Genomic DNA, 12,577 nt, shown 5'->3' on the forward strand with positions numbered 1-12,577 from the left:
AACGAAGACTGAAAAGAGTATGACTGCTGTTTATAAATACATCAGAGAGAAGCATGAGAAGAAGATCTATTTAAAATGAAGGAATATGATGGCACAAGGACAAATAGACGTATACTGACCATAAATAAATTTAAACTGGCAATTAGGAGAACGCTGAAGTGTCTAGAGTATTGGCTGAAGTTAGAGCCTGCAACTTTGTAGTTCTAGGATAGGGAATTTAAGACTGATCAGTGCATTAAGGGGAGTGTAAGATGAGGTTATGTTAGATGATTGAACTCAGTGACGTTGAGCTACCTTTGACTGCTCTGTTTTCTGTTCCTATTACATATACCTAACCAGTGAAACTTGTATGATGACTTTATTCTGATGATATATTTAGTCCTGAGGCACTAGTGCAGAGCTGCAGAGTCCCTGATTAGCCTCAGGATGTGCTGTTTCTGAATACATGAAGATGTAATGGAAACAAGAATGCTTCCATTTCAGAAATCAAAATACCGAATTGTAGATACATGCTGGGTGCTGGGAAGCTGCTCTGGTATTTGCAAGTGGAGAATAGAGTTATGAAGACAGCAGGCTGCCATCCTAGTCCATCACCTAGACTGAGAATTTGACCAGTTGTAGCAGTTCATGAACATGGCCTAGGAAACATATCTCATCATACAGCAATAGATCATATGTTTTCCTCAAATAATCTTTGGTCTCAGTGCATGTTTAGCTGTTACAAAGACAAAGGAAGAAGTAATATCTAAATGCCTGAAATGTAGGACACTACAAAAAACAAGAAGGAAGCACTGTTAAGTTCTCAGTTTTCTTGTACTACAGTTTTTTGGCATAATAATCTATGTATAATCATAGTGTTTTTTCAATCACATATAGCTTTGCTGAAGTCCCAAGGATGCTGTTAACTTTCTGCTTTGGGGGAGCTTTCTATAATACAGACTCTTGTAGAGACTGATGCATTGTGTGTCATCTCGTATTCATAAACACTGACAAAAGGCCTTCAAGGTACAGTGTTACACTGTCACATAGTATTTATGGAGATGCACTTGTGTTCAGAGATACAACAGATCCTTTATTATTAAATCTGAAAATTGCTTGCAAGTCTGAGTAGTTGATTTGTATATGTCTTAGAAGTAGCTTGTCTAATATACCTAGCCTAAAAATGTGGCTCCTAGAGAATATCAGAAAACGCTGCCTATCTGGCAGCTTGCTCTGTCATTGAGGCATGTGTTTACATTTACTGTCTTGTAGGAGCAAAGATCATGGCTTTGAGCCTTAGATGTGCGCATCTTGTTACTAGTAGATAATATAGTATATAATGTAGTACATCTCTCTGTATAGTTTTTATAGGAGTAGAGCCAGAGTATTTCCAATCAAGTTTAGAACTTCTCTTCCTAAGCTTTGCATCCTTCTATTCCTGAATTATAATTCTGTATCTTAGCTTGGCAGTTTTTTTAAAAAATGAGCAAAACTGCAAGCTTATGGATGAAGGCAGCCTTGCACTAATAGAGAGATGCTTGCATTGAATGCAGAGTGCACACAGCTTGAGCTGGTAAAAATGACAGAAGAGAGCAACTTGCCAATAGCCAATTGTTTATAGCATCTTTCTCTTGGATATCTGATTCAGAGCATGATGGCATGGGACATGAGTGGAATGCAAAAAAACTGTGGAGGCAGGGACACAGAAAGCGTACCAAGGGCAACAAGGAGGAAGGTGGATAGGAAAGCAAAGAGGCATAACAGTGCTGCCATCAGAAAGGAAACTGTAATTGAAGAGGCAGGAAAAGGACGAAAAGAATTAATAAAATACAGGTATACACACAACCGTGGTTATAAGCACTATTTCTTTAGCTCCCTTATGTTCATTCAACAACAAAGAGAAGGGAAGGAGTCAGGTTCTTGCAGTTTTGTAGAAGAGAAAATTATAATTGCCCAGGAATTTCATCACATATAAAGCCTATTTTTGTTCTTTTATGTTTTTAATGCACATAGTAGTCTCACCTCACTCTCCAAAGAAGAATTTCTACAGAAACTTTCTCTGGTATATAGGATTATAAACAGAAGTATGTAAATGTTTACATGACACTGAATGAAGCAATCCCAGGGCCACATTTTTCTTCAATTTTTGTAAAACATTTTGTGATCCATTTTGCCTGTTGTGATGGTTTTCCTCATATCTGAAATCAGTTGCTTGCTGTAAGAGTAGGACATTTGGCATTCTAATGCTTTCCAAGGAACCTCTATAGCCAGATTAATTTTGCTGCTTCTGACTCAGTGTAACAGATAAATGTTAGCTGTTTGAAAAGATATACAATTGTATACAAATGCTTGAATTATGTGTTACATGCTTAGCTGCCTGATGCAATAAATTACCTTTGATCCCACTGAAAGTGTTAACAAGAGGAACACAATTTAAGTGTTAATGCTTTTCATATTTCTGTTAACAAAGGTACTTCTGAAGGAGTTCATCCGTAATGAGATGTATAATCAGTTATGTTTGGTAGCAAGCTAAAAAGAGGTACTCTAATTGAGTGATGCATTCAACTGCACTGGAAGTTGTGCATGTGCCTTGAGAAGAGAATATGCCACCTGCTGAGAAAGACTTTGTTTTTACTTAGCTATTCAGCCTAGAGAAAATGTTCATGCAAAACTGTTTGCAAGAATAAATTGGAAGTTCTTCACTGACATTAGAGATAGTATAAATATTTCTTTCAAAGCGTTTTTCATTTATTCATGAGAACTCCACTACGTTTCTCCAAAGTTCATGAGTTATTTGTGAAGCAATTCAAACATATTCTGATTTTTGTTATTCAGGTCAGTCAGTTACATTTTAAACGTATACCTGCTATAGCTTGCCTTACTGGCCTGTCTTAGTGAATGCCTCGTTTACATGGGCTTGTTTCTTTTACCCAGTGAGAGTGGAGTGCATGGGTAGGAAACCATAATGAAAGCTGAAGAAGGATTGCCTAAAATCTGAAAGGCACTGTTTGCCTCAGAGAGAAGAGCACTTCAAGAGAGAAACAGAGTAGGCACACCTGAGAGGGCCTGTATTTACACTTCTGGAGGAAGACTATGTGCAGATATTCATAGCACAGTTTGACAATTTTGTGGAAATGGAAAAATTTATTGTGCTGGAGTAGCTTTTTCACATTTCAGCAGATTCTTCAGCAAATCTCTCTTTTTTTGCTGCTTCAAGAAAGGAACTACAGTATACTTGCTGTAAAAATCTGTTACAATTTTCCTGGCATTTGTTACTGAATTTGCCTTGTCTGTGCCCACCTTTAATTTTTGTTCATTTTGTACCTACTTTTTACTACCAGAAATGTTAGAAATATAAGAATGCCACATTAGCAACAATTCAGTCATTTAATCTCTGCCAGCGCTGGAGTTAGTGTGATTACAGAATAATGTTGGCACACCCCAGCTCGCTGAGTCTAACCAACTTCTGCATCATTAGCAGTAAAGATGTAGCAACATGAGTTTCAGTGCAAGTTGAGGAAGTGCAGCTGGGGCATTTATATGAGTCTTTACTGCTGTTTATAGCAGTTAGCTCAGGTATGCCTGCATGCTTTGCAATTACAAGTGCAGAACTTAATGAATTTGCATGTTAACGTTTTTAGAAGGAAGACCACAGGCACTCATCCAACAGGGGAGAAACACAGGAGCATCAAACCAACCACAACTGAACAACACCTTTCTATTTTCAAATATTTTTAGTCAGTCTGAGGTGTGTTAAGTATAATCAGCTTGTTGACTTTCCTTGTATGCTGATGGATCTTCTGCAGCCAATAAAAAGCTAAAATTCGTTATTCACCATGAATTTATTCATTCAGCTACATCTTTTAAGATCTCCTGCCGTAATAACCCACAGAATCTCCTGAGCCAAGATTCCTGACTATTTTGAGATGTGGTAATTTTATTACACAGGATACAGGCTGTAACTCACAATTTGAACTCAGTCTTCAGAATTAAAAGGCTAGTACTTGAGTTCAACTTAAAAAAAAAAAAAAAAAAAAAAAAAAAGTTTTCCTGCAGGCTTCTTAATAGCTAAGAAAAATCTATTTAAAGAGGTCATTGAAAATCCTTGAGGGAGCACTGTTGCTATGGGCTATTGATATTTGCAATTAAAAAATTAAAAAGCACCAGGAAAGTAAAAGTGTGGAAGATTTCAGAATGGAGACCATAATGGAGCATTTGTAGTCTAAGCAGTAGAATTGAGACCGTTGAATTTCTTTCTTATGTTTTGACTTGGAGAGAGCAGGTGGGTTTTAATGGAAATGGCATGCTCCAAGGGAGTTTGTCCACGATACTTAATCCAAACAAGAATTGCTCTGGGAGTAAGTGTGGCCCTAACTATAAATAAAGTTCCCAATAGATATAAAATGCAGATTGCTTTTAGGACAGGTCATGAGAAAAGAGAAACAAATTTACCATCAGTGTTTTGCACAGATGAATTGTATCAGAAAAAGAAATTATTCACATAACAAAAGAAAACTATTCTTAAAATGTACCCACAAAGCCTATATTAAAACATAATTAAGGATGTGGCAGAATATTAAAAAAATACATGCATTTCTGAGCCTCAGAAGATGTCAAGAGAAATAGGAGTAGCTGGAAAGTGAAGTCATGTTCGCACTACTATGACCTGTTAAACCTAGAAATAGCTTACGGCTCGCCTTGATTGTGTATTCCCTTACTTCTGCATTAGCAACCACTGAATTTATGGTTAATATATCAAAACTATGGGGATTCTGGAGACCTTTTAATTCTTGCACAAAATGGAAAAATCTATTCTCCTCCAAAAGCGCTATAAAAATGTTATTTAAAAAAGCAGTTTTGTAAAATAAGTCAAAAACTTAACCTTACACTTGATTTTATCATATTAAAGTTTCTATTGTATCACATAAAGAGACAATATAGTATTTATTAATGTATATAAAAGGAGAATTTCATCTATTCTGAAATTTGTCCGATGTGGAGAAAATATTTGTCGTAGAAGGTTTCTTCAAGCTGAGAGTTCATCAGCTTCACAAAAATATTTTCTCCCAGTTTAATTTCATTATATCAACAAGCAGAACTGCCTAGACTGCTAGATTATATAATGGGTTCTAAATTTAAGATTTGCTTTTGAGCTCAGCTAGATATGATGGAGCTGTGCTATTCATATTGTCTGAGGAGTCAACTCTACATACTAGGATTATGTATGTACTGTGGAAAAAAGGAAGCATCCCTCATCAAATATAAGAAAACATTTAATTTACCAGTCACTTCTGTTTAATCCTACAAGGAAGCTGATCTGTTAAATATGGAGTAAACAACAGCTAACTGTGAATTGTAGCATTATATTTCCATAGAGAATTTCTACTAACATCATAGACTGAAGAGCAAAGTTATAAAAACAAGCTATGCATTATTAATTCTGAAGCTACTTTGCAGAAGGTTATGCTTTTGCATTGATAATTCTTCCTGTACTTCTGCTCTTTTTCCTAGAAGTCTGTCTTCATGCTGCAGCCCAGGACAAAAAGGTGGGATTCTACATAAAAATGCCTTTCGGAGGACTCCTCCCGTACCTCGGGGTAGGTTCAATGGAATTACAGGACCAGCATATCAACAGCTAGAAGAGTCAAGGATCACAGACCAGGACACAATACCTTGTCAACGGTAAGAAAGAAAATAACCAAAGTGAAGGAATTTGTTAGCGGCTGCAAAATAAAAGGTTATGTTAGTTACTATGCTTTGCCATTACAGTACTTGCAACATTTTTAGTGCAGGGCTTATAGTACTGAAAGCAGAAGAATGTTTTCAGCATATTAGCTCTTTGAAGGTAATATGTTTTTATTTGGCTGGCTGCTTTTTCTAGCCTTCTTAGTGTGTAAAAGGAGTGATCAAAACAAACTTGAAGTGACTGGCCACATTATGTTTTATAAACGATGCTTTCTTTAGCAATGTTGTGATCTGCAGTTCTTGTGACTTTTACATAGCATTGTTTCTTCCATCAGCACTGTTAATGAAAATTATTCAGAAGATCAACTTTTATGTTTTTAAAATAAACCTATGTAGATTGTCAGGTGTGTTTGCTGTGAACTGAAGACTGACCACTTGGTTTGTCTTTGAAAGCACACAAAGAATCAGGTATTTTCCCTTTTTAATTGAGCTTAGTAGAATATTGGATACAAGTTCTAGCTAAACCTAAGATCTGAATTTCAATTCTTCTGAGCACCTAGAGCTATCTTCAAAGTCTTTTGCAATTGCTGAGCTATTCTGAATAATATTTACATATCCCCATAGATTTCCAAAGACTTTCCAGAATCTATATATATTCTGTGTAAAACTAGATATAGCTGGGATGGAATACAGTAACACAGGTTTCACTTAAACATGTGCAAGTCACGATTAAGTGTGGTGAAGTAAATTAAATTATACAGTGAGAAGACAGCTGTACTGTAAAGAACTATTGGAATTGGCTTTATGAAGTGTAGGATTGGGGTCACCTATGTGTGTAATTTTTTTTAGGGAGGAAAGGAGCCATTATCACTATTCACTCAGCCACAAGTGTTGACAGAGAAAAAGCGTCTTTGCATAGGTGTGTCCTTGCACGGACACAAACCCCTCCCTGCCCATACTTTCCAACCTGCAGTAGGATTTTGCAGCCCATGGTATTCTGTGAGAGGGTGAGCTGACTCACTGGATCTTACTAGTTGAATCTGCCTAAGAAAGTTGGTCACACTAATCAGGAAGGGCAGTTCAAGCGTAGTGCTCACTTGGGAAGAGTAAAAGCAAAGCAGCAAATGGTTTGGATTTCTGGTGATTTTCTTTTTATAAAGTTCTATGTTCCTTACTTCTTTCCTCCTTATTATTTATTTATTTGTAGGAAAAAACAGTCTATTATTTCTTCCAATAAATATTTTGCTTTTTGTTTGTATGATAATGTAGGTTTAATTCCTTAAGAAAGTTATGAATCAGAATGCAAACTTTATTGTAACAAGCAGGCTAACACAGTTTTTCTCGTTTAATGTCAGTTTTGTGAAGTAGGCTTTTGAAGAGTGCTGCAGCTCCTTCTAGGTTTTGAGAAGTGAGAAAATATAGTAAAGCTGGGGTTTGGGCAGTTGTATTTACTCTTCTCTAGTAAATAAGTTTTTGGTATTACACATACATCTCATGTTGACCTATATTTTAAGTTTGCACTTCTGCAAAATGTTGAACTTTTGACCACAGTAGAAACCTTTCTGACCTCAATCCACTAAAGCACTTTAGTTGCATTTTGTATGTCTCTGTAGATTCTCACAATAGGATCTTTTCTCAGAAATAGTTCTCCAAATGCATCAAAAGGTACTGTTATGACATGAAATCACAGCAGTACATATATCTCGCAAATATGATGCCAATTTCTTAAAACAGTACCCATAAAAGGGAATTACAAGAATGTCAGTGTTAGGCATGAAAATAAAAGCAATTCTTTTATTCTATTATGATGTTTCACTGATGATGAATTTTATGAAAATGAAGTCCTTAAAGAATGTAACACTTTTTGCAAGTTATTTTGTGTTGCAGTAATGAGGTAATTTAACCAAAAAACAAGTAGACATCTTTATCTCTGAACAAAAATATAAATAGTTCTTTAATTCTACGTAATGTGGAACTCTATACTTATAACCAGGAAGAGGTTTTCCCCAAACCTGTTTTTTACTATTTAAATAAGTGCAAGAGTTTCATAGTGTTGGTATTATCATCAGATTTCCAGTCCAACTGAAAAGTTCCTTATGTCCTGCAGAAGAGAGAGATTTGTGTGTTTCTGTCGGAGAAAGATGGAGGAGAAAAGGGAAAGAAACGACTAAGTGGTTTGGGAAAGAAAGGATTAAGTGGTTTATCTCCTTAATTCCTTCAGCCTGTTAAAGTTAATCCATCTGAAGTTGAGTCAGATTTTGTATGTTTATATTTAATAAAAAAGGCTAGTTTACCATATTAGTTTCTCTCCAGTTACAAAAATGTGTTCCATCTTCCCATCCCATCTTGAGACGAAAGCTTTCGCTGCTTTCAAGAAAAACTACGTCTCTCGTTTGCAGCAGGATCTGGTTGAATCAAATACAATTAAGATCAGTTGATTAATCAGTACACTACTCAAACTAGGAGAACAACCTGCTTAAAATGAGGTCCTTAAAGAAAACAAACCATCTTCATGCCACTCACATTCTCAGAGTCTGATTAGAGTCTCTGAGGGTGCCGAGAGCTTACATTCAGTTAGGTGGACAGCATTTTCATTGCGTGTTTTCAACAGCTGTTCGCATTACATGATACTAACTATTAGTGTGAATGTGTATATATAGAGATATAAATGTGTTTATGTATGTAAGTCCTGTGTCATATGTGTATATACAGGTATACATGCTTGTAAGACTGAACTAAAGCCTATTAATGCCAGTGGTATAACTTGTTCATCTCAGCGGACTTTGCAGTCAGGCTCATACACTGAACACCTATGAGCACTAGGGTTCATAGCAAAACTATTTGTACTATGCTAAATACAACCCAGTTTGTATTTTAAGTTCCACTCACCTCCTTCTGTATCTCTTTAATACCTGTTTTAGGAAGGCAGTATAATTAGTATGCTTTGTTCAGTTTCATTCTTTAATTTAGAATCCTGAACATTGTATGGATGAAACAGATAATCACCACTGCATATTTGTAGATGTTCGAGTTTCTTTTTGGCTTGACTTTAGCAAGAAGGTAGAGAGAGAACTGCACTTTGAAACACATTCATGAATGAATTTGTTCAGATAGAAAGCAGCTTTTCAGATAGAAAATACAGCTATCCTTCTTCAAGAAAAAATACAGTTCTGGGAATGTTAGTTTAATTATAGGAGAAAGTAATCATGACACTGGAGCTGCAGGTCTAAGCCTGGTTCTATTGAAAGCAGAAACTGTCTGGCGTCACAAGGAGAAGCATGGATCAGTTTGTAATTAACCAAAAGCTGGGTCGCTCACAAGCTAGATGTAACATCCCTACTCACTTAATACATTTTCTCTTACACACAGTGTAAGTGCATCAATCCAACCTTAGTCTTCCTTTAAAAGCTCTGTGAGCACAGGACAGAATAAAAGCAGCTCTGGCATAAAATTGGTGTATTGATCTGAACTTTGAAATAATTTATGGAAATATGCCAAATATTGTGTTAACATGTTATTGTTGCTACCAACTAGTTTTCAAAATAGCAAAACTAACTGAATCCCTGTTACAGAATTGGCAAAAGTTACTGTTTTCTTATGAAACCCATTTAGATAATTCAGTCTTTTCTTGATTTTTCCAGTATATCATCCATGGCATGTGAAATTCATAGAATTCATACCCTTTTGTTTTCAGGGTACAGCCCAGAAAATATATTTAGGGCCTGAATTACCAAAAAAAAGGAGTAATATATTTTATGAGATCCCTCCAACCATAGTTGTTTGAACAATTACATAATAATAAAATGCAGAGGAAGCATGATGGGGCACAGCCCAGAAGAATCTGCACTGCTGTGTTTTCATTTATTTTTTAATTTGTCTTCCCTGTGGAATAGTTTCCCTGATCAGTATTTCATATCAATCCTTCAAAAACTGATCTTAAAAGGCCTGCTATAAATGGGCTACAAGGGTGTCCAAGCATCGTGTAAGTGTATCTGCAACTGCGTAACACGTATTAGAAGTTCCATCATATCCCAATGTATTATTCCTCTGGGTTCCGTTTCCCAAAGCTGTATCTTTTTCCCTCAGATAACCAGTAAGACTGCAAAGCCGCCTCCATATCTCAGAGCTCCCTGCTCTGTTTTGTACTCTTTTGTGGATGCCTATGGAGCATTAGTATGGAGGCTGCACAGAACTGCGTGTGTCCACATGCACAGGTTAATGTGTCAAGCAGTTGCACAAACACAGTGCCACCATAGACAAGTTAATTACAGGCAGTAGGATGCTGCTGAAAAACATCTCGTCCTCTCTCCCCTGTGTGTCAGCTCACCAGGAGGATAGGGCTGAAGGAGGCCTTGCTGCTTCATCAATACTGCACTCTAATACTGGACTGTAACAGTTTTATGCACTTCACTTTTCATTAGCTCTCTTTCTGTGAAGCATGTAAAAATACAAGAATATTCCTAAGAAAGTCTAGTGAGTTTAAGTGCCTTGCAGAAAAAATAACCTTAAAATCCAACTCAGACATCTATTTCTGTACCAGATCTATCTAAATGTTGTTTTCCCTGTCCATGAGTAAAGCATATGAGACTTCACCATTGCCTTGCTAAGTTAAGGAAGCAATGTGATCACAAAGTTAATGTGAAATAAAATACGTTACAGTACTGAGATGGTGTTTATAGTCCTAACTGTCGTAACTAGTAAAAGTACTAACTCTCAGAGCACCAGATTTCTAGTAATACTTCTTCTCAAAGGGGAAACCTGCTTTTTTGTCACTAAGTTTCCTTTATTATATACTTCTGTACTTTCTATCTGTTTTTATAAATATTTCCTGTAAGTAAAAACATTTCTTCATAAGAATAATTAACTTGGCTTTGAAACAAAATGGAAATACTGATGAAATTTCATAAAAGCAACTTCACAGTAAATAAAATCTGACTGTGGTATGTGTTAGTGGAAGATAAAGGATTTGCCTTGAAACAAAGGAGAACAGTATCAGGAAAACACAGACACTTTCCAGAGCCCAACACATTAACTCTATTTCAAAATGAGATCTGAAAAACCCCATCAGGCCAACATCAGGAGTATAGGTGACGGAAAAAATGGTGTGATTTTCTGAGGTACAATGTCTTTAGAAGTTCTACCCTTTTGGAAGAGAGTACAGTCATTTCCATGTAAATAAAAACTACACAACCATATTTTGTTTGAAGTTCATTTTTCTGCACTTTTTAAAGTATTTTACTAATTAGCCATTTGACCCTAAGAGTTCTGCTATTAAAGAAAACATCAATCCATTTCCACAATTAGGAACACAGGAATGACGTTTTAAATTTAACTTGAAAAAATTAGTCATTATAATAAAGTAGTTGCAGATAGTGTAACTCTCAAAGGCTTTTCAAAAGGAATTATCATTATTCTGACATACTGGTGGGGAAAATGAGATAGAAAAGCAGTGGTTTGCCATAGGCGGATCTGGGAATAAAAAAACAGGTCTCCAGAGTCTAGTGTGTTCCCCAGGGCCACACTATTACTAAGTGCGCCTAGTGTGCAAAAAAATGATGTTTGCTGAATCTCATACATTTTTACTGCTGGCTGCATCTGACTTACTTGATATACAACACTCTTTTATTATTCTTTTCAGGTATTCATCCAGTGGTTTAAAAACTCCTCAGAATACTTCAATAAATATGCAACTGCCTTCAAGAGAGACAACCCCTTATTTTAATAACATGGATCAGAAGGACTTGGTTGGATATTCATCTTCAAGGGCCAACTCAGTTCCCATCATCCCATCTGTGGGCTTGGATGAAGCCTGCATGCAAATGCAAAATGTTCCTGAAGTAACAGGCATCAAATGGTGCAAAAACTCCTATTCTGCTGAACTTGTCAATGTGAGTTCCCCAGTCAGTAATTGTCTTATAGCAGAACAACATGAAGTGAAAATATTGCTAGAAACTGTCCAGGAGCAGATTCGAATTCTGACTGATGCAAGGAGATCAGAGGACTACGAACTAGCAAGCCTAGAACCAGAGAACAGTGCAAGTGAAAACACAGCATTTCTGCCCATGAGCCCCGTGGCCAAATCAGAACGAGAGGCACAATTTGTCTTAAAAAGTGAAACACAAAGAGACTCAGTATTGACCAAGTGACTTTGTGTAGGGGTTGTGGGAGGGGAAATAACAGATTGGTGCATTTGATGCTTTGCTAAACAGGAAAGGAGGAAATTAAATACAAATTATTTATATGCATTAATTTAAGAGCATCTACTTAGAAGAAACCAAATAGTCAATCGCCCTCATATCATAGTGTTTTTTAACAAAATATTTTTTTAAGGGAAAGAAAAGTTCCAGGAGAGATGAAGCTTACATCAAGTGCTTTCTAGGCAGGATTATAAATACAGTTTCAGTTACAGAGCATTTTAAAACTGTCCTGTTTGGCTGTTAGAAGGCTTAGGCTATGCATATTCTTTTCAGTAAAGGCCAAGACCATTCTTAGATTCATGGCTGGTTTCAGGGTAGTGCTGCCGTCAGCTGCTGACCAGGGACTCGCACCCTGGTTAGCCAAGCCCTTCAGCCTGGCATGAGCCTGTTCACCTCTTCTCTTGGCTCCAGGTTCACAGCGTGAAAACAGACCCACAAAGACCAACTCCTTGCCCAACTTCTGTGGTTTGGCACCAACTGTAGAATGACAATAAATCCCTAATTGAGCCAAATGCTTAACTATCTACCTTACTTTAATATGTGAGTAAGCCCAAGAAAGTCAGTGGAAACTTGTAGGAGGACCTTTGGGTTGGGAGAGTGTCCTGTGGGACTGGGGTCTGCCCTGAGGCAGGGGTCAGGAGACACAGTTGCTCTGCCCTGCTCTGAATTCTGCTTGTCAGAGCAGGATTGATGGAGAAAGAGAAGGAACAGGAGAA

General features: G+C 36.8%; 1 protein-coding gene across 3 annotated transcripts in view; it reads left to right on the forward strand.

The window, feature by feature from the left end:
- Positions 1 to 11,810, forward strand: part of NRG3 (neuregulin 3) — a 402,761-nt gene extending 390,951 nt beyond the window's left edge. For 2 of the 3 annotated variants that reach the window (XM_062580115.1, XM_062580116.1), the window contains exons 8-9: positions 5,491 to 5,661; positions 11,303 to 11,810. In XM_062580115.1, coding sequence (XP_062436099.1) covers positions 5,491 to 5,661; positions 11,303 to 11,810 — 679 coding nt within the window. Of the gene's footprint in view, positions 1 to 4,258; positions 4,262 to 5,490; positions 5,662 to 11,302 lie in introns of all 3 variants that reach the window. The other variant, XM_062580117.1, reaches the window with a different exon arrangement.
- The last annotated feature ends 767 nt before the right edge of the window (positions 11,811 to 12,577 follow it).

This window comes from Rhea pennata, chromosome 7 (genome assembly GCF_028389875.1).
Source record: "Rhea pennata isolate bPtePen1 chromosome 7, bPtePen1.pri, whole genome shotgun sequence".
Classification (NCBI taxonomy): domain Eukaryota; kingdom Metazoa; phylum Chordata; class Aves; order Rheiformes; family Rheidae; genus Rhea; species Rhea pennata.